This window comes from Acartia tonsa, chromosome 6 (assembly GCF_053477335.1).
Source record: "Acartia tonsa isolate MP-2025a chromosome 6, ASM5347733v1, whole genome shotgun sequence".
Lineage (NCBI taxonomy): Eukaryota > Metazoa > Arthropoda > Copepoda > Calanoida > Acartiidae > Acartia > Acartia tonsa.
Genome location: NC_137265.1, coordinates 50,263,809 through 50,287,131, shown reverse-complemented (window position 1 = coordinate 50,287,131; position 23,323 = coordinate 50,263,809). Strand labels below are relative to the sequence as shown.

Here is a 23,323-nt window from a genome sequence, read left to right as displayed (position 1 = left end):
AGCTTTTTTGTTAATTTAGGCATGTTAGAATTGTCCTATGGATTAAAACTTTGAATTGTGATTCCTGTAGTAGTTAGGTACTATTAAGAAAGCGTATCAACTCTATAATCGCTACTAAAATGTCCGTACATTCATTTTAAACATTTTTAACTTTTTCAAACAACAAACTTTTATGTGATATAATAATCCGATTAATCTGATTTTTGGAATAAATTTTGGAAGTAAAAACAGTTGTACCTGATATTTTTCCATGCATCCTGGTGCATGTTGAGTATGAACTGGAGGACCTCCAGGTCTCCAGATCTTGCCCCACTCTGGAATGTAGTCCAGCCATCTAAACTCAAGGATTATAACGTCGATTAGTTGCAAAGCTCTATTACGAAGGTCAAAGATTAGGCAGAAGCAGGGGTGTATATTATGCAAAAGATTTATTTTTCCCCTGCTGCAAAATTTTTCATTTTTACCTAACTAGTTTTTTCCTCCAAGGAGTGGGGAAAAATGGAAAAACATTCGTACTTTTTACCCTTCCCCCCTCTCCTACATTATCAACCCCCCCCCCCCGTTAGCAGGGGATCCCATGCAGAATATAACACCCCCCCCCCTGGGAAGTTGGTTAGGTTGGTTAGTTGGAGAAAAATATATATTCATTAATTAGTTAAATACCTTTATTGTAAAGTGTCAAGTCCGCTCCATATTTCACCAGGAGTTTTAAAATGTCCAGCCTTCCTGAAATAACAAAAATCTAAATGTGATTTCACTATGTCCTAGAGAGAGTAATTCAAATTCCACACCTTCCTATTAAAGTTAGTTGATACCTATAGACCATCTAATGTTTACTCTTTTTTAAATGGGTGTAATTTGTAAAGATATTAGATATACTGTTGTACCTGGATGTGTGAACGCTAGCAAAGCAGGACTCCAGTCTATATAAGATATTCTGTTGTACCTGGCTGGGCTTCAGCTGTATTTATACCTGGATGTGTGACCGCTAGCATAGCTGGACTCCAGTCTGCCTTCTTCAATGTATTTACCTAGAAAATTTTACTATCAGTAAAAAAAACATTGTAAACACTCATCTCCCCCCCCCCCCATTTCCTAAATAAGAAAGAACATTATTATGAAAAGTATCTAGGCATGCCTTATATAATCCATTTGTATTTCATTCTTTTTAAGAACATTGGTGAGGGAGGTTGTGTACTTCGGTAATATCGCCGTTCAAAGATCTTAAGGTGAAGACAAATACTTTGTTTACTAACCTTAGCCCCATTTTGAAGAAGGAGGTGAACTGTATCGCGGTGTCCTTGCTGACAAGCATCGTGCAGCGGAGTTTTTCCATCGAAATTTCTAATAAGCATTAACATTTGTCAGAATATCTTTCTAAGAAAACCTGTTTTTGGACCACCAAAACTACACATATTTAAAAAAAATTAATGGCTAGGGGCTTCAACTATACGAGGCCTTAAGAGATACCAAATAAAATCCATCTTCCTTCTTACATTTTCCAGAAAAAATGTTTTAATTTGTAGGCGATAATGATAACTTTAGGATTTTGCACCATCAAAAAATTATTTCATATTTACCGTATATTTATATCAGTATCTGGATATGTTATCAGTATGGCCTCAAAAACCTAAACAAAGAATTAAGAATTTTTTTACAGGATAACCTATTTCAATGTGTCAAAGCAGGGATCTAAAGGGATGAGACAATGGCCGATAAAGTGATGTACATTCCTAATGATGATACACAAAATTACCCCATCTATAGATTACAATAAGAGGTTGAGACGTTTAGACTTTCAACTTAATGAAACAACAAACCAGGAAAACAAAACGCTATCTCAATACGTTGGGGGCTAGTGTGATAAACAGCCCAATGTTCCATCACTCCTTATTGAAGCTAAGAAAGATAATTTAATAGTCCATAACAGCAGCAGTATGCATACCTTTAGAATCTTTGTTATGACGCTGATTGTTATAAACTATAACTAAGTTTTAAAGAGGGGGGGGCGAAAGTGACACTTTTTGAAACCAAAACTAAAAGTCAAAGGAACTCAACTAAAAAAAGAGTTACAGGTCTGACATTTTGCATGGCAGTTGCTTTATAGGGGTACAATATGGAACTGTGAAGAAACGGCGTCGCAACCGCCGAAAACCGCCGAGAAAAGGCAAAAAAAATTTCGGCGGGAAACGGTGGTTTTCGGCGGTTGCGCCGCCGTTTCTTCACAGTTCCATATTTTGCCCCTATAAAGCAACTTCCATGCAAAATCTCAGACCTGTAACTCTTTTTTTAGTTGAGTTCCTTTGTTGACTTTTAGTTTTGGTTTCAAAAAGTGTCACTTTCGGCCCCCCCCTTATGTGATATATAAAATCAATAACCAAAAACAAGGTTAAATGTATTCAAAGTTTCACAGCTTGACTAATAATAATAATAAAATTGACCTGTGTAGCGCCAACAGTAGCCAAGTCATGAAGAAGAGAATCCCCTGATTTTTTATGCAGTAGATATGATGTATCTAGATTCTCGGAAGTCTATAAGAAACAATGATATTTCATTTTTATTCATTGAATATTTCTAAGTATTCTCATTGAAAAATATTAGTTTCCTTTAAATTATTGCTTCTGTAAATTAAGAAGTCAAAATAATAAAAGTGCTCAAAGATTTTAAACCAACGAATGAGAAAACGTGATTGTAAAGTTGTAAGGTACCGGTATAATACCGGCTCTCTTACTGTTTATAAGTTTCTTTGTTAGAGAAATATTATGTATTGATAAATTACTTTTCTCTAACAAGATTAGTTTTCAAAAATACTTATGCCTACGGCCTAACAAATAACAAGAAAATTTTGTTTGCATTATTTTGTACGTATTGGTGTATGAAGTAAAAACTAGCATAAAAATAAAAAAAACAATATAAAATATCTAGTTTCCTGTATAAACTGCAGAGCCTCCTCGGTCCTTCCCTCCTGCACCAGTCCCAGCAAATTTTTCAACGGTTTTCCGGCAGCCATATTTTTATTCAGATCAGGTATTAGTTCTGCCAAGGTTTTTGTTTAGATTTATAGTGTATTAGGTTTCGATGGATTTAAAAGAATCTATTGCGGTTTATGATGGAAATTTAATTGAATTCGAACCTTTCCTCATGACTAAACGTAAGTTTTAAGGCCTCACACCGCAACTATCTGTTAATGAAGGCCTACAATCTGCTGATGCAGTCTGGCCAAAGAAAACGCGCGTAAATAGTTCCTTTCGAGCAATAATAACCGATGCGAGATAACAAACTAATTAGATTCTGTGATATTAAGATTTTTTCTACAAGGATAGTTATGGCACTAGACAGTGGAAATTATGATAATTGAAACTAGAAACCTACCCCAGCATTGCAACCAACGTCCAGTGCATACAGATGTCCTCCTGATGGAAATAGATCAGAAAACAGATCCTGTGTTTGATATTTACAATAATATTTTAATCATAATATTGTTTTATAAGACAGATGAAATTGAAATGGATTGATCTTGGGATTTATATATTTGTAAACTTTATAAGGTCAATTTCTATCTATAATACAAATTAGAACGATGTCTGTCTGTTTGTAGCGAAGGATCTCGCTAACCGCTGAACCGATCGGGTTCTCCTTTACAGGGTAGCTACTCATAGGTCCCGTGAAGGTTTATAACTATTTTCTTGGGGGGGTGGGACACCCCTAACCCCCTAAAATGAAAAATACCCCCCCTCAAATTTTTTTTTTTTTAATTTTCTTTAAAATCTAAAACACGAAAAATTAGTTTGATTAAAGCTCTTGGGACAAAGCCCCTAGAGGCTGGGGCGAAGCCGCTAGTAAACAAGAAATCACTAGATTGGATCAAGCGACACTTAATTACAGTTCGAGACATGATTGATATTACGATCAAACTATTAACCAACATGGAAGGGAAAATAAAGCAATTTGATTAAGCTAAAGAAGCGAAAAGTTAGGGATTTTGAGGGACAATAGACGATAAGTTGATGTACATATCCGGATAATGACGAACAAAATTAAAATTAATTAGGCTAATTTTTGAACCAACCAATTATGATTTAATTAAAGTATCCAAAGTTTTAAGTTAAACTTTTTATTTTTCACTCCTAATATACCTTAAAGTGTTTAATCTTAGTTGTAAAACATTATTGTGAAGATTCCTGAGGTAAATGACAGATTCTTTCTTCAGCAGGATTAAACTAAAAACAAACAAATTGATTAGGTATGAAAGGCGAGACAAGAAAAACATTTAATTGGAGAGAAATGTCGCAGGGTTCTAAATAAAAAAGTTATTTACATCCTCAAAGTAAATTAAACAATATTAAAATAGTTTAAAATTAATGGTGGAAAATTTTGGCCACTGTCAATTTCTACAACTTAGATCAAATTTAATAAAAGTTCCTAAAGTTTTTAAAAATCTGGCAAACTATCTTATTAAGACAGAGGAAGCCAAGGCTTTACAATACTAGATGCAGACAACCCTTCTCTCTCATCCTATTTTATTTTCATTGCAAGATAAGGAAAAAGTAATACAAACGTATATTTTATCATAATGCATTTTAGTATAAATATATGAATAGAGAAAATTATTCGATTGTAAAAAAGCCTTTGCAAATAAACAAATATGCATATTACATTTAATACTTTTAAAATAAAATATTTCATCCCCCCCCCCCCTAATTTTTCCCCAAAATTATTCATTTTTCCCTTTCCCACATATTTTTCTATTTTTCCCCAAGGAGAAAAAGCGGAAAAAATATTTCAGTATGTATTCTTTATTTTTTCCTTTTTTCCTCCTTTCACATATTTTTATTACCCCCCCCCCCCCCTTCTTTTGGCAGGATATCCCTTGCAGAATATAATACACCCTTGTATAATTGAGGTTAGGTTAATGATGAAGGCCCTGTTGGGTTGTGTACCTGATAATAGTTGATAAAGTTACCAAATCTTGCTCCTCCAGGTTCTATACTACCTGAAAAAAACACATGGATAAAATAAAAAAAATCTTACATGAAAGTAACAGGATCTGTGTGTGTGTGTGTCTGTCTGTATCGAAAGATCTCGCTAACCACTGAACCGATATGGTTCATTTTCATAATGTAGCTTCTTATAGATCCCTGGGAAGGTTTTTAACTATTTTGGGGGAGGGTTCCACTAACCTCCAATGAGAAATCGCTCCATAGAAGAAAAACACAACTTATACCCTCAAAATTTATTAAGGATTTCATTGTAAGCAAAAAAATGGATGAACAAACAGACAAACAGAGTTATAGAGCTGTTGTTTATGGTGAAAAAGAGTAAGTTGAGATTTAGTGATAATCACGAAACCTTTAAAACTAAAATTTGTAGAAAATTGACGAAATAAAAACTAATGTAAAGAAGGGCTACCTACTCTACATTGTGTACTTTTTAACACAAATAATAAATATTTGCTTTGATAAGGACAACAATTTTAAAAGAAGCGCAGTATTAACAAGCTAAGTAACATAATGTCTGTGTGATTATGAAGTTGGATGGTCTAATTACTTCCTCCCCCCTCCCTCAAGTACCCCTAGAGATTATTAAGCGGGTACAGAATAGGGGTACTGCCACTTTTACCACTAGCAAAAGTTCCCCACTGTGTTTTTGACAAAAAGTGGGTGTGTTTTTGTAAAATTTGTTTTTAGTTGTATTTTTGACAAAATTTGTTTTATCCACTGTCAAAATTACACCTTTACTACTGCCAATAACACAGTTTTACTGTCATTTTCACACCAATGAAATTCAATGAGGCTGTCAAATTCACAGTTTTGATGACAAAAATACACCAGTTTTTATATTAATATTAAGTATTTTAACCAAGTTGTTATAACTTACTACTATTAATGCTTATAAATAGTTAAATTAATCTACACAACAATAAATTTTAAACTCAGCAAAAGAAGGTAACAGACGAATATTGGATAATATACATAGAGAAGTTGCACTAGTTAAAAAAAGACAGTATACTGCAATAACGTAATATTATGACCATAAAATAAAGAATTATAAAGTATTTGTGCTGAAAGCTTGTTTATGTTAGAATATTATAGGGAACGATTACGAATGGCCAGAACGACAAAACATCTTTCTAGAGTATCATTGCAAATTAAATGCAAAGATAAGAGAAACCTTAAATTTTAATTTAATTGTAAATATTTAAAATTGCTGAAATAAGAATGATATAATAATGCAAGTTAATAAAGAATTTTCAATATCAATATTATCCACGCCTTTAAACATTACTCTGTGTAGTACCTAAAGTTTTATCAATACGATACCTCATTTGCTGGCTGATAATCTTTGGGTTCTTTAATTAATTCTTGATTGGGTTGTACATACTACATACCCATAACGTTTTCACCCAAGTTTTTAACCTATAAATAGGGATATTTTTTTTTCGTTATTGGGGGGTGTATTTTAATTATTCGTCCAATGTCTTATCCCTTAAGATCCCTGCGAAGCAGTGTTTCGGAGCTGGAGCAGCAACATTTTTGGTGGAGCCGGATTCGGAGCCGGATTTTTCGTTAAAAACGGCTCCAGCTCCAGATTAGCTAAAAATGATTTTTAAGTAATATTATAATTTGGCAACGGTCTATTTCCATATAATAAACTGAAAAACTATTGTTACTTATCAAATAGACACACATCCTTCCACTTTTAAATATATTATTTATTTTATTTTATGAAATTCAATAATGAACAAAAATTGATATATTAATTTTAAGGTAGGAGCCGGAGCCGCATCAAAATTAAACGGCTCCGACACCCTGCTGCGAAGAATTAAACACAGTAACCTAGTACTGCTATGTCAGGGTGATATTAATTGTATTATAAATAGGAATGTTTTGACCAACAAACAGGCGCAACAGATTACTATACACACATACTTTTAATAAAAGTCATGCAATCAAAGGTTAGATTAATCTAACTGCTAATAATAATAATTTAAATCGAAGGATAATCAAATATATTTCAATAAAAGAACTCTATAATATTATAAATCTGATAGAACATTAAAATGCAGAAAAATAACAAATCAGGGTAAGGATAACGGCATTTCAAGATAATAGTTAAATTTTTATTGGAGCGCCATATCCTTTTCTGATAACAAATACATCAAGATTTGAATAATAATAGTATATAAATAAACAATCTATAATCTATGTATATATATCACATAAAGAAAAGTTCGTTGTATAGGATATCTTATTGAACAATATTGTGTTTAAAAAAAAACAGGCTAAATTATTTTAAACGATTTATATCCGCTGGATTAGAACCGGTTCTCACTGAAAAATCATGTATAGCATCGAATTACAGAAATTTCCAACGAATATAAAAATTAAAAAAACTGGTTTTAATTTTAAAATTTTTAATTTTAATGTCTGTGGAAACCTGTCTATAAAACGGTGCGATAAATAACTATTAATATATTTTTAAATAACTATTTATCCATTGTTTTGAAAATGATAATTTTAAGTATTTTTATTTGGAAGATTAACAACATAAAATCTGACAAATGGAGAACTTTATGACAACAATAAAACTTTTAAATAAAATCTGACTTTTAAATGATATAATAACATTGGTAATAACTTTATTGACAATATTAGACATTGAAAGTGTTAATCATTAATAGGGTTTGGCCGGATATCCGGCTATTTTCAATATCTGACCGAATACCGGATATTTAAACTATCCAGATACCGGATATCCGGCCCAACCCTAATCAATATTAAACTTTGATATGGAATATGGATAAAATCTGTTTTGCAATAATTTAATACTCAATGTAAGGCAAGAATTATAAACTAAGCTAATTTAGGTTAACTTATTTGAAAATATCAAACATGTACAATAACTTTCATAAGTAGCGCAGCAATAAAAAAAACAAATACATTTTAGATGATATCTTCTTAAATTATAATTCCCAATGAGGATGACAAAATTACCCCTTGTATAGATTATAAATATATATAATAAAATTTCAATAATAGTACCCAAAGTTTTGAGCCAAAAAAATAAATAATCTAGTTATAAAACTTTGGGTACCATTGAAATTTTCTGTACAACATTCCCTTCCTATCTGGTTCATACTTTCAAAGAAGAACACGCCCTAGTTACAAAGGAGCTGCGCTACCAATAATAAAAAAAACAATAAGAAGCACTTGGAGATTTCAATATCACATTTTGAAGCACGGGGTTACAAACTTAATTTAAGCATAATAGCAAAATCCCTTATTTTACCAGCAGACCAGAAATTGAGAAAATTACATACCAATTTTTTCTATTACTATTCCTTTAGGTTAGGTTGAGAAAGGTACATGATAGCCCTAGTATGAATGTTCTGTTGGTGATCTGCCCCCCCCCCCTTACCTCAAGGATGGCATGTTTTAAAATTTGAATGTTGGGGGGGAGGGGGGGGGGAGGGAGAAATTAGTGGTGTACTGGCAAAGTCAGGGATTCTACTGGAATATCTTTGTCAGGACATTTTTTAATCAACATTTTTTCATACATGTATTGTAAATGCAATTTAATGATAATTAATATAAAAAAAAAATTATCTGGTATAAACCAAATTAGTTTTCAAGAATTTAAATAATAATGTCTTTTAAAACAGACAAAAATAACTTTGGCCAATATAAGTTTAAAATGTATAAAATGGAAAAAAGTAGGTATATAAAACATTAATTTTAGTGTATCTTTATTCAACCCTAAATGGCACAACCTTGGTATGTAACTTTGTTATCTGTTTAACTGAATATGTTCTGTCCTTATCTCTGCTATAAATATCTTGCCAGAAATGCAAATCCTTGTGCAGTTCAGATTGTGGCAGGGGGCTCAACTTTATTTGTTGGTCTGGCATAATCTCAATTAGGTCAATATCAGCTGCTGTCCTGCATAACTTCAATCCACATTTCTCAGAGTTTAGCGGATTTTTTTCAATTTCGTTGCCGCATTTTTGAGGCCCTGCTTTGTGATGGTGGTAGTCTTCCAGTGGCTGTGACTGGGCAGTAAAGCTGCTGATGCTTGATAATAAAGTGCTGCGGGCAAACTTTTGATCTTTGGATTTAATAGCCTGTGGCATGCCGGGTATGTTGAATGAGAAGAGATAAAATAAGTCATCACCATGGCAGACGCCATACTTTTTATCAAACTGTTTGGCGCCAAAAGCATGTGCTGCCATCTTAAGGCAGAATTTGTGAAATGGAGATTTTACCACGTGCATAAGGGAAAATTCTGTTGGCACTGATAATCTCATTATCCACACATCCCAATTATTGCTAGACATAACAGTTGCATCTTCTACTAGAGGATAAACAAAAAATGCCATAGAAAAAATCTCCTTCAGAACAGGCAGGGAATTTTTGTCAAGAGAAATGCCACGTTGTTCAAAATAATGTTGCCAGATTTTATTGGCTGAATCCAGGTCTGTTTCAGTACACAAATCACGTTCTTTATGAAGGAATAGCAATGGCGCCCATTCTTGCCATTGTTCAGCCAACACATCAACCCTTCTTTTTTCTTTATGAAAACTTGACGTTAAAAAGAGACCCTCATCCTTGCATAGGCCATACAAAACCGGTTTTGGGGAAGCCAGTTTAGAATTGACAGCATCTTGAAAGCTTATTGGCATAAAAGGCAGTGTAGCAAAGTCATCTTGGATTGGAAGCCATGGCTGTGGCGTTGGATAATCCCAATCCTTAAACATCATACAATGCTTCAGTATATTGCAAACTTTTTGTTCTTGTAGAAATTCTAAAACTCTACCAGGGTCGTCTTCCTTACAGCCAAGTTTTTGTGCCAAGGCATGTGCATACAATCTTGGAGTCCTGTTTGGTTTGAGAAATACTGTTGATGGTGTACCGGACAATGCAATAATTTTATGAAATAAATGCTTTGAAAATGGAGACACTGAATGGAGCAGGGCTGACATAGCTCCAGCACTTTCTCCCATCAGAGTTATGTTATCAGCATCTCCATTAAAAAATGCAATATTATTCTTGATCCAGTCCAGGGCCAGGTATTGATCATGGAGGCCGAGGTTACCCGGACAGGCATCGGTCTCCAGAGACAGAAATCCCAAAGGACCCAATCTGTAGTTAATACAAACAAGCACAATGTCCTTGTCCATTAATATCTCTGGACCATACAATCTATCATCATTGCTGCCTATGACAAATGCGCCACCATGGATAAATACAATTACAGGCTTTCTACGTTCATTGTCATCCCCCCCAGGCTGTCCGCCGTGTCCAGCTTGATCTCCATTACTGCTGATTTGACTGGTAAATATATTAAGATAAAGACAATCCTCGCTGCCAATACGGAGCCGTGACGTAGGATTATAAAAATTTGGCTGAATGCATGGTTTACTGCCATCCGTGGCGAACAGTGTCCCACTCCAGGGCTGAACAGGACTTGACCGTTTAAATCTTAAATTTCCCACGGGCGGCTGTGCAAAGGGTATGCCTGTAAAACTGTAGATTATTTTGCCGCCAACCGTTGACACTTTTCTACCGCAAACTTTGCCAGATTTTGTGTGGACTTCTGGTGTGTAGGCATTACGTTTCAACCTTGTTAGTAAGTTTCCATTTGGGTTTCATGGTAAAATAATTAAAAATCAATAAAACTTGTGTTAATAAGAGCGCTAAAATCTTAATTAGCGCAGCAATATTGAGGAAATAAAACTGCTTGGAAAGCAAACAAAATCTAAGATATTTAAGAGACAAGTCACCCAGGGGGGAGGGGGACATTGAACTGTAAATTACACTTGTACCCAAAGTTTTATACTTACGTTTTCTTATTCGTTGGCTTAAAAACTTGTATTGTACTTCTATAAAATCATAATTGGTTGGTTAAACTACAAATATTCAAACTTTTCAACCAATAATTTATACCTAGAAAAGAAATGTCTTTTTTGTCCATTGTCTTATCCCTTTAAAAAAAAATTCCTGCTGAAATAAACATTGCATATTTTTTGCTCTCATAAAAAAAACTTTATCTTTTATTGATAGAATAAAGTACAAGTGTTCAAGGTTCTAATTCAATAAACTATATAATAGCAAGGGCAATTATGTCTGTAAGAAGCGAAGCAAAAATAACAAAAAAAAATTTATACAAAAATAGCTAGTAGTCCTCGAGTAAGAAGACATTGGATCACTGAAAATGATTTTAAAAAATCCATCGACAAACATAATTTAGTCACATGTAGATCATAAAGGAAGTACGCCCAGAGAGAGAGAGGAGACAATGGGTTGTTGATTTCATTAGTCCCCAAAGTTTTTAAAATATCATTTTCTTATTCATTTCGTTTAGTGAATTTTTATTGATTGATTCATTAAGTTGAGTGTTCAAATGTTTCAACAATTTCAATCTACAGTTGTATTTAAGTTTATCATAATTGGGGATGTACATTAATTTTTGGACATTGTCTTATTCCTTTAGTGCGACCATATCCCTATTTTAGATTATAACAAAACAATTAAAATGATTAAGGATTTTTCAGCCTTAACTGCACTAATTTTGTAATTTTGTGTTGTTTAATAAAATGCAATTTAAATCACTAGTGCACTAATACTGTAAAATTCTCGTAATAATTTGAGCACAAATATTTTCAAGAACTCATTAGGTAAGGAAAACAATATAAAATGTCAAATAAATAATACAATTTAAAGATGTTCAACATCTCTACAACATTTATTTTCCCTCACAAAAAAATATTTGAAAAGTTATTATGATTTTAAAAAAGGAGTAGCATTTAAAGAGTATTGCTTTCTATTAATTTTTAAAAATTCATATTAATTCCCCCCCCCCCCCCCCAAAACAAAAATATCAATTATTTTCAATTACTAATTCAAGACAGCAAAATCTTTAAGTTGTCGTTTTGAAAAAAAAACTAGATGGTAAAACTTTTTTATAATCTATTGTTTATTTTTCTTTGTAAGAAGTTCATATTTCATTAACTACTGAATTGAACGAGATATCCTATTAAGGGAAGCTTTACATAGGTCCCGGGATGGTTTTTATTTCTTGTATTTCTCCTTTCATGCCCCCTTGAATGCAGAGCCCCAAAATGCTAGGGGCACAGTCGCTAGTTTCAAACAAAAAATTTTAATCCTACTTAATACTACACCTTTGGCTTACGTTATACCTAATAGTTGTTTTGAAAATACAAAGAAATAGCTGCATTTGCATTTTTTTAAGTTTGCGTAAAATTGCATTTTAACAAATATTTATACGCTAAAAATTTAGTTTTTCAATTTAATGAGATAGTAAATAATTTAAGTACAATCAATCTATTAAGCCTTTAATGTTAAATCCGTGTTATCAAGTACGTCTTTACATTCTATGATTCAATAATGGCTTTGCACCCAGTCTTTAGACAGGACAGAATAAAGAAATTGAGAATTTTTTATTTTCATGGATGTTGAAGTATCCACTGAACAGATTGGGCTCTACTCTTAGGGAATATGCCTACTGGTCCTGTGACGGTTTTAAGGTATTTTCATGGGGAGGTGGAACACCTCCAACCCAACCCCCCTCCACAAAAAAAGGAAAAAAACTCCTTACCCCCCCCCCCCAAAAAAAAAGTTTTCTGTTTTTATAAAACAAAAATTAAAAAGGGCGGAGATTGACTACCCCTCACCCCACAATTTTTTTTTACTTTTTCTTTTTAAATCTAAAATACAAAAACAGGGATGATCAAACCTCTTTGGACAAAGCCCCTAGAGACAAGGGGCGAAGCCGCTAGTTACTATAAAAAGAATCAAATAAACAAGTCAAATTGATTTTTTAAAAATATCAAATTCTATTCTTTAAGAGCTTAGAGTCGATGGACGATAAATTGATATAGATTCCCAGTAAGTAATACCACTTCTGTTGTAGATTAAAGTTATTGGTTGAAGAGTTTGCACACTACTAATTTAGAATCAACCAATCAAAATTCAATAAAAGTAGTAGTAGAATATGATATTATTGTTATAAAACCAAGGTTCCAGTGATATTTACAGTTCAATGTTCCCTTTCCTTCCTAGTAATAATGTTCTAAGCAACAAACATATTTCTGTGCACGCCTCTAAATCTTGACCCAATAAATCTATCTATGGTCTATTATTTTGTCGGCAGAGTTAAAAGGAATAAGATTTATTAGGTGAGTGGAATATGTCAAAAGGGGAATATTCAGAAATTTTTTTTGGCTGACAATACAAAAGTACTTAAATGCTTTAATTATAAAAGCTTCACACCGTAACATTAGAGTATTTTAAAAAGTTGTTTGGGACTTTTTTGGGACACTATTAGTCTAAATTAAATAAAAAGATTTTTGAGCCAAGGAATAAGAAAGAGCGGTTATAAAACCTCAGGTACTAGTATAATTTACGGTCTAATTACCCCTCCACCTCCCATTACCCTGAGTATGGGTAATGTGATTGTATAACTTACTAACGAAATAAGGGAATTTGTAGCAATATTTTCGATAATGGACCCATTAAACGGGGAGGGAGGGGACATTAGACTGTAAATTACACTAGTACCCAAAGATTTATAAACGTTTTATCTTATTCGTTGGCTTAAAATTGTAGATAGTCTTATTGAATTTGATTGGTTAGTTCCAAACTTTTAAACCAATAATTGAATCCACAGAGGGTAAAACTTTTAGGGGATTATTGGGTAAGTTTGGATACTCAATAGTCACGTACATAATATCAGTTCTACCCTTATCCCAAGCTCCTCTGAGGAGAGCGTCATTCATTACGGTGACTTAAATTGGGACACCTGCCATACTCGGCGAGGGTGAGGTAATAATGAGTAGCTCTCATGAGACTGCGGGTCAAGTCATAATGTGCTTGAACGTGGAGCTTGATAGCCCTAGTGGCTAGACAAAAGTGTCTCAGCCTACTCCATGACTACTTAGGCCCAAACCCTAAGAAAATATGGCTAATCAATCAATCAATCAATCAATCCACAGAGGGTGTAATTTTCATTATGATTGGAGACATATATCAATTCATCGTCCATTGTCTTATCCCGTAAGATCACTGTCATTACTGCATATTCTATGTGTAAGGTATAATAAATTCTGGCACACTTGGAGTAATTAAAGCCAATTGTGTCCATAAGTAGCGCAGCAATAGAAGTTGTCATCAGACCCTAGATGACAGATGTAGAAAAGACTTGCTCCAAAAGAGAAGATTCTGAATAGATAAAAAATAGTAAGATGTATATCATATGTGATATATTATAAAAATACAATATGATAAAAAAAGTAAAATATCTGTAGTTGTCAGGGAGGAAGGGGAGGAGACAAACAATTGTAAATTATGCTGGTATTCAAAGATTTATAAACCTGGTTCCTTATTCGTTAGTGTATAAAATTTTGGTATTTTTATTAAATCTTAATTGGTTTTTTTAAAATACCATTGTCCAAACTTTTCAATCGATTCTTAAGTCAACAAAAGGGGTAAATTTAATAATAATCATTGGAGATGTGTACAACAAACAAACAATTTTTGTTTTTTCCTTTAATATACCCGATAGGTATTAGTCAGAAAGAAATGTGACACTTAGGACTGGGCTGTTCATTATACTAGTCCCCAAAGTTTCAAAAAAAAATTTATTTTTAGGCTTAACAACTAAGGGGGCTTTTATTGAATTTTGATTAGTCGGTTTAATAAGTTGAGTTTTCAAACGTTTCAAACACATATTGTATTCTACAGAAGGGTTAATTTTGTGTATCATCATTAGAGAGATACACAAGGTATTATTTGTTCTAGCATCTTTAATTAACTTGACATAACAGAAATTTTCTTTACAATTACTGTACTACAGTCTAGTGATCTATTACATAATGCTATCTTGTTATTGCTGCACTAGTAATGTACATAATTATCCTTGTTATAATAATAATGTTTGATGAAATAATGAGAGACTAAATAAACAATGTTTTCTATAATAATAATAAAAATAACGATCAACAAATATTTGGTTATCAGAATACCTAACTTTCAGACAAAATAATAATTTTATACGCAAAATTATTGCATATTAATATTGGAATTGTTATCAACAAAGAAAATAATTTGAAATTAATCTACTTAATACTTCACGTTGAAAGCAACATCGTTTATTCTAATTGTGGTTAAATGTTTATACTTAATTTTTAGTATTATTTTTAATCATTATGAACCAAATGGAAACTTCCCTTAGAAACTTCATAATAATAAATCCAGTGCACCGGCACAAAACTTTGGGCTTTAAATTGGCACAACTTTGGCAAGCTTGCTGAAACAACACAACAACGATTCAACAACTGCAAATACTTCTGGGTGGAAGCTGGGTTTCTTAAATTTGCAGCACCATTAAAACTTTGGCAGCGGCTGCAATTTATTAATGTTACTGCACCTTTTCTGTATTATGCAGCAAAATTGGAAGATTTTTTTAGGCTTGGCCTAGAAGATTTTTGAAATATCTTGCTTTAAACACTTTGGCACTTGAGTTTATTTAATGTTTACTTCACAAGAGCATTGAAGCAACTATATTAATTCAGATAAGAATTATTTGAATTTTAATGCCTTTTAGGCAATTTTTATAGTAGCTATTGCTTCCCCTCCTGCAGTTGTAATATCCCAGTGCACTAGAGTAGTCCATTGCAAACTAAACATTATTATTCTCCTCTCTCTCTCTCTCTCTAGTTCTTTTTTTTCCAATGCCTCAATACTTTTCCCTCCCTTCCTCTCTCTCTTTCTCTATATTATGCCTCAATACTTGGGTTATACAAGAGAATATTATAACCTCCGTGTGTGTGTGTGTGTATGTGTAAGTACAGTCTGTGTGTTTGTTTGTATGCTATAGTAGGCCTTCCTTCCATTTCTCCCAGAATATATTTCCTCCCTGTTGGCTTGCATTAAGAAAATCTGCTTGGGGTTAGGCAGCTTAAAGAGGAGGGTGGGATTGCCCCCCTCCCAAACAACATTCTCTTTTTATGCTTTAAAACAGATTTTCTCATTTATTTGCCAAAAATATTCCTTTCAGAAATTTTATATTGGAAAGATTTGTTATGGAATAACATGGAAAAGGCTAATTTTTATATCTTTTATCTAAAACAAGGACAATCTTAATAAGTAGCACACCTAAACAAGCATGATATTAAGCATAGCCAGAGCGTATTGCTCATTTTAAAAATTTTCTGACAAAAATGCTGTTAGAGAAAATTAAAGAGTACAAAAACGTTTCAAAAATTAAAAATTATCAATCGTATAAAGCAAAAGTATCTAGAAGTATGTTTGTTTGTATTTTCAAGAATATCTCTTGAACGGATTTACCTATCAGTCTAAAATTTTCAAAGAAGCTTTGCGTCCTGGCAAGGATAAATGATCTCAAAATAAAATTAAATACCCCTTTTTCTTAAAATATAATTATAATTGAAAAACGCCACTTTTAAGAAAAAGGCAATGACAATAAACATTGAAATAAATTTTTAAGTATTGAATTGATATTTATTTAACAAGACAAACAAAGAATAACTATTACAGGAATTACCATGCAAAATTTGAAATCGATAGGAAAATTCTAACATGCCTAAATTAACGAATAAAGCTATTTAAAAAAGTAAAAAAATCAACATGTTTAAAATAGACGTACGGACATTTTGGTAATGATTATAGAGTTGCTACGCTTTCTAAATCGTACCTAACTACTACAGAAATCACCATGCAAAGTTTGAAATCGATAGGACAATTCTAACATGCTTAAATTAACGAATAAAAGCTAACTATCTCGGACGGACGGACGGACCGACCCTAATTATAGAAAAGCTTCGCTTTTAAAAACGTACCAGGGAGGGAGGGGTCAATGGCAGAATGTACAAAGGCAATTTCCCTCCAAGTGCCTTATGAAGCACAGGACAAAACAATCTTATTTTCGAAATAAATAAAAATTAAAAAGTTGTAGTTTTTTGTTCGTTTAGATCAGGTTACGATAAAGGGGTCAAATACTGTTTTATCGTCTACTAGCGGCTTCGCCCCTAGCCTCTAGGGGCTTTGCCCCAAGAGGTGATAAAAAAAAATATGGCGAAAATCGTAAAGGACCATGGAAATCTCCTCTAAAAAAAAAAAAAAAAAATGGAGGGGGGATTTTTTGTTTTTTGGGGGGGTTGGGGGTGTCCCATCCCCCAAGAAAAAAGCTAAAAACCACCACAGGACCAATAGGTAGATACCCTGAAGAGTAGAATCCGATCGGTTCAGTGGTTACCGAGATCTTAAGGGACAGACGGACAGACAGACATCGTTCTACTTTGTATTATAGATAGTCCTATTCCTGTATCCATTAAAACTTACGCATTTAAAATATTTAGCCTTATCAAAAATAATTATAGCTCATAAATATTTTAAAATAAATATCCAAACAACAAAAATTAAAACAATATTAGTTTTCATTAAAACTTATGTCTTTTTGAAATAAATATTTGATTCAAAATTTTTGGGAGTCCATTGTTTTGGGGGTCATTCCTATCAGGAGAGGGACTTTTTTGGAATAATTAAAAAGGAGGCATATTTTTTTTCTTTTCTTGATAGAAAAAGTAAATACTATATGCCTTTTTAAAAAGTATGAAAGAGAAGGACATTGAACTATAAATTATACTGGTCCCCAAAGTTTGATAAACACGGCAAAATTAGGTAATTGGCTTGATAAAAAAAATTTATGTCTTAGCAGAACATTTGTCAAAAGTAAAAAAAAAAATTACATTCATTTCTAGTAAAATTGAAAGTATTGCAAGTTTTACAGAAATTTCGCTTTACAATTATTCCAAATAATCATATGAATCATAATTTCTAAACTCAAACATCTGCAATATTTCAAGTTTGTTCTTTATACTCAGGTCTCTATAGCAAAACCTTAGTTTACAGTGCAGAGGATTCTAAACTCCTCAAATGTAAAGCTCAACCTTTTTATTTGATTAGTTAAGGTGTTCACTTATATATCTAACCTTTGAATTCTTGTAATTTTGGTCATTTTTACCACAAAACTTCAAATTGCAATATCTAGCAAGAAGGAGCAGCTAGGATTTAATTTCAAACAGATTCTAACTACCACTGGGCCCTATTTAAATGCATCGTTGTCCGTTTCTTTAAAGATTTTTATAAATCTAAGGTTTTGCTAAGGAGACATGTGTATAATTAAAGACGGAGGGATTGCGGAAGGAGAAAGAACCATGTCCTCCTACGTATAGAAAAGCTTTGAAAAAGACTCATTACTGTGTAAAATTCTGTGCATTTGCCCTCCTGGCGACTATGTTTTAGATTCAAACGTTTCAGAAGAGGTTAATGTGGCCGCTATCCAAAAAATAAAAATTACACAAGTTTCAGAAATTTTCAATTACCTAATAATGCATTAAATGTGTGAATTTAAGGCAAAAAAAACATTCAACTGATAAAAATCTTAAATTGCTAAATTTCTTGAAATTAAAAAAAAATAAGAAAGTGTTAAACGTTTGACATACCAACAAAAACGAATAAAACATCTATAAAAGCGGAGCTCTAAAATAAGTATCACTTTTAATATTGAAAAAATACTTTATCTTAAAACATTGTAAAGTTCATCAAGTTTTACTGACCTCATAATTTCATTTGATACCCAAAGGGGGCTATGCACGAACGAGATCAATGATTCTAAACACCTTCTAGCAGCGATTCTAAATGTTTTTTTTGGTGAAAATACTAGGGTTATGTTTAATATTGTTATATCGATGTCACAGCAGTTTGAACTCAACAAAGCATTTAATGATATTTCATTAAAAAAATGACTAATATTTCAAAGTTATTTTCATATAAAACCATGGTGAAACTTAATTTTTTAAATCGATATAACGATATTAAACAAGACCCTAATACATTCACCAAAAAAACATTTAGAATCGCTGCAAGAAGGCGCTTAGAATCACTTGCTCTCGTTCGTGCTTAGCCCTTTGACATTTCTTTGAAAATAATCAATATCTTTAATTATCTTATAACTATAAAAATGGACAGTTATGTCCAGAAGCAACATAAGGCTAACAAGTTTTTCCATGACATAATATATGTACAAAAACGTTTCCATATTCTCCAAATTAAAAGTTAAAGTAATCCCTCTAGAACTCCTACCTATAGTAATACATAAAAATTTTGCTTACTGATTTTCATAGTCAAACAGACAAAAAAGGTATCCTATTATATAAAGTAGTTTTTTTCATATCTGAGGCAAAAAATCTCGGTAATTGAAGCTCCGTATGGGTTGTACTTTTCAGGGAAGATTCATAAATATATTGAGGTGGTTTCAGGCCATTTTTAAATTCTCCCACCTTCCCAGGGCGGCGAAGTCCGTTATACTGCACATATATGTTTAAACAAACTTGTCCTAAATGTACTAAAGCTTCACCTTATGAAAAAACAAACGGAAAAATTTGAAATTGAGAGTAAAAGTTTAAACGATACAAATGTAAATAGTTATGTATGAGATAAGCGATACATATTACATAAGTGGAAATTTTTATGAAATTCCTAGGATATATGTGCGGCTATAGCTTAGTGGTAATCTATGTTTTTAACTTGCAGCTATGCTGCTAGATGTAAGGGGGGGGGGGGGGGGGGTGGAGGAGAAAAAACCCTCCATTTAAGATTAAAGTTTTAAAAGAAAGATATAATTTTTCAATGGGCGATTTCTCTTGTGTGACTGGAGCTTTACTGTAAAGGAGAATCATATGGGTTCAGTGTCAAGCAAGATTCTTTGCTACACACACAGACAAACATCATGTCACTTTCATGAGGAGGATTGTCAGCAAGCAATAACAAACATTCTTATGTGCGAGCTTGCAATAAACAAGTATGACAACAAACATTAAAACGAGGCTCCTCAAGTAAGAGAAAAGGAAAATAGCTTTAAATATTCCAGGAATATCTACATATACTAAGCTTGACACCTTTAGTACGATTTTAGCTTGAAAATTATATGTGATGTTTTTCAACCTTAATTAAGATATCTTATTTGAAACATTAATTCATGAAAATATCCCAAATGTACATAAAAACAGTTGAAATGTCATAGATGTATGAAAGCTTTGCTTTCAATAAACTGCATACAACTTTATAATATTATCTCTAATCTTGATTAAAATAACACTTCTAGTAAAAAATTAATTTCAGCAGAAAGATATCGTAAATATCGTAGATATCAGTTTTGCAAATATGATAATAAATCTCAGGGATCTAAAGGGATAAGACATTCCTAATGATAATAAAACAAAATTTCCTTTCCGTAGTTTGAAGTAGTAAATTGAAAAATTTAGATAGTGTTAGTTTTAACCAACCAATTAAGATTTAATTGAAGTAGCCAAAGTTATTTAACCAACAAAGATTTAAGTCAAATTTCTAATGCCCAATGTAAAAACAAAAGATTTAACTACCGTACCAGTAATAACATAAATAGCCAATTTGATTTAATATTTCTAGAGAATATTAAAGTTTTTACTTCAAAACAATAAAAGGAAACTTCTTAAAAGTTTATTTTCTTAATTTTTCAGGGAAATTAAGGGGTAATATTATAGACGAAAACTTGATGTACATTGTACAACCCAAATCATAAACAATATTACTCCTTCTGTAGATTTAAATTATTGGTTTAAAAGTTTGTACACTACTAGTTTGGAACCAACCAATCACAATAAAATAAAAGTACCCCAAGTTTTCGGCCAGCGAATAAGATTAAGAGGTTATAAAACTTTGGGTGCACGTGTAATTTAATTTCCAATACCTAATCAATTTTTCCCTGAAATTTGTAGTCCGACGGATTTCTTTCCTTTAACTTACGTCTATGCGGTCAAAAATAATAACAAGCATGTCAATTTACAAAAGTAGAAAATTAACAATAAATATAGGTATATTTAGTGAAATGTAAAGTTTGAAACTTACTATTTCAATTACAATTCTTATCGTAATAGAATTGTTAAAGCCAACTGCTGTCATGTCAAGCAAATGACACAAAGCTAGTGGCTTCAAGGGTAGGTTTTAAGGCTGCTACACGTTAGAGGAGGAGTACGTGATTCATCATTCTAGCGTTAAATTGGCCTTGGAACTCTAACCCTCTCAAATTAAATATAGGGAGTTAATGAACGACATCCCCCTCATTTGGCGAAGCCATTAGTATGCATTAGATATCTATATCAATTGAATTCTAGAGTAGCTACGCTACTAAGAAGTTAAAAACTGTACAGTATACATTGACCCATACGCGACGGACAAAAATTCCACTCATCTGAAAATCTAATTAAGTTTTGTTATTCAAATAAATAGGTGAAAATTCCTAACAAAATTGTACCTAAAATAATAAGATATTTGGATATATGATCTTAAAGATCTAGAAAACAGAAATCTTTAAAATAAATACCTATCGCAAATTTAAAACTCAAAAAAGGATTTCTATAACGAATCATTAACACAATACCTAGGAAAAAAGGGGAAAAGCGATTATCTAAACTGATATATAAGATAGATTGCTGTTTTCTAGAGATATCTACTACCAAAGACATTTCTATATTGAAATAGAAAGGTTTCGTGATTATTTATCTTATCCTATTTTTAAAGGCCCCTGAACAACTGCTCTATAATTTATGTTGTCCGTTTATCCATCCAGGTTGTTCTTGTGTTTTGGTGCATATGAATCTAGTTATCATTGTTTCTACTAGAAAGCTACATCTCCATAGAATCTCGCATTCCGTTATGTAAATAAATATTATACAATTTGTAAGTAATATAATACTAAATCTTTTCTTGTTGTGATTCTTAGCAATATTTTAGGCTTTCATTCGGAAATACTAGACTATGTGAAGCTTGATACTGTATAACAACAATGAATATAGGATCAGGGGTGAATATTCTGCAAAATTGACCCTGGTAAAGGGGGATAAAAAAAATATGTTGAGGGGGTTGGGGAGGGTGTGGGAAATGAAAAAAATTGAGAGAAATGAAAACATTTTTTTCCATTTTTCTCACCTCCTTGGTGAAAAAACTGAAATAGTGTGAAGAGGGGATAATATAATTTTCCCTCTTCCTTGCTTGAAAAAAACCAGAAGGGAAAAAAATATAAAAATTTGCAGCAGGGGAAAAATTAATCTTGTGCAGAATATACACCCCTGAATAGGATATACGTGGATATATTGGCAGAGGAAAATTTGTCATCCATTTAGCTAGCTAATAAGGACCTCATTTATTGGTCAGTTCGTTCATCCGGTCAGATGGGGTGCATCGTTATTCCAATCCGCTGCGAGAATCACTTTATCAGAGTAAATGAAAATCTGGCGCAATATCCAAGTAATAATATATCGATTATAACAATGGGAGGAGGTTTCAGATCAAAAAAAACAATTTTGCTTACAATATTTTACACCCTAACCATTACTTTATAATCTTATTTCTTGATAACACTAAAAGTACAATATTGCGCTTTAAGATGCAGAAAAATGATATTATATATTTAATATCTAAAAAGTGATTATTCCATCAAACAAATCGCACATGTAAAATCAATGGATGAAGAGGACAATGGAAAATAATTTCTTTCACTTTTAACAATAGATTCAGCAAGCAAAAGCAGATGTCTGCACTACATGATAGTTTTACTAATCTTGCTTTGTCTAATCAGTGTTAAAATAGGGATCTTAAGGGACAAGACAATGGACATGATAATGTAATGATAAACAAAATTGCCCCTTCTGTATATCAAAATTATTGATGGAAAATAATTCAACTTTTTAAGCCAACAAATGAGAGATTATGTTTGAAACCTTGGGTAACAGAGTAAGGTGGGCAGCGGTTCTGACACTTTTGATTAAAGGCTTTGTCTTTGGAGTGAGATAATAGATTATTTCACAAAAAGGTTTCCATTTTCCAGGCTCAGTCGCTGCAGGCCTCCTCTGGACAGGTAAATATGAAGAAATTTTTTTCTTGAAGAGTTAGAAGTCAAATTAAGAAACAAAATATACATCTTTTTGTATGTTATTTAAATATTTGAAGATAAAAGATACATATTTTGTTTCATAAGTTAAACTCTAGCTCATCCAAAATTTTTTTTTTTCATTTTTACATGTCCAGAGACAACCTGGAGGCCTGCAGCACTTGAACCTGGAGGCCAAATCCAATTTTTTTTTAAAATAGGAAAACTACATCCCAAATGGAAACTTTTTTTGTGAAATAACCTATCCTCTCACTCTAAAGACAAAGTGTATAATCACTGTTTACGCAAAAGTGTCAGA

General features: G+C 32.4%; 2 protein-coding genes across 8 annotated transcripts in view; both read right to left on the bottom strand.

Moving 5' to 3' along the window:
- The window catches only part of LOC145322882 (pre-miRNA 5'-monophosphate methyltransferase-like), a 32,218-nt gene that overhangs the window by 8,451 nt on the left and 444 nt on the right, over positions 1-23,323 (bottom strand). For 5 of the 7 annotated variants that reach the window (XM_080165217.1, XM_080165219.1, XM_080165218.1 and 2 more), the window contains exons 1-9: positions 4,185-4,222; positions 3,373-3,444; positions 2,932-3,036; positions 2,442-2,533; positions 1,581-1,630; positions 1,257-1,344; positions 974-1,031; positions 664-726; positions 238-334 (exon numbers count right to left, since the gene is read on the bottom strand). In XM_080165217.1, coding sequence (XP_080021343.1) covers positions 238-334; positions 664-726; positions 974-1,031; positions 1,257-1,344; positions 1,581-1,630; positions 2,442-2,533; positions 2,932-3,010 — 527 coding nt within the window. In that variant the 5' untranslated portion in view covers positions 3,011-3,036; positions 3,373-3,444; positions 4,185-4,222. Of the gene's footprint in view, positions 1-237; positions 335-663; positions 727-973; positions 1,032-1,256; positions 1,345-1,580; positions 1,631-2,441; positions 2,534-2,931; positions 3,037-3,372; positions 3,445-4,184; positions 4,223-4,940; positions 4,994-23,323 lie in introns of those variants that run through there. The other 2 variants (XM_080165222.1, XM_080165223.1) reach the window with 1 other exon arrangement.
- On the bottom strand, positions 6,995-10,323 carry LOC145322863 (venom carboxylesterase-6-like). Its single transcript, XM_080165187.1, has one exon. The coding sequence runs from the start codon at positions 10,175-10,177 to the stop codon at positions 8,747-8,749; it is 1,431 nt and encodes a 476-aa protein (XP_080021313.1). The 5' UTR covers positions 10,178-10,323; the 3' UTR covers positions 6,995-8,746.

What these genes read in the sequence shown, in the direction of transcription:
- LOC145322863 (XM_080165187.1), bottom strand. Translation starts at nt 10,177, where the DNA reads ATGGACAAGGACATTGTGCTTGTTTGTATTAACTACAGATTGGGTCCT.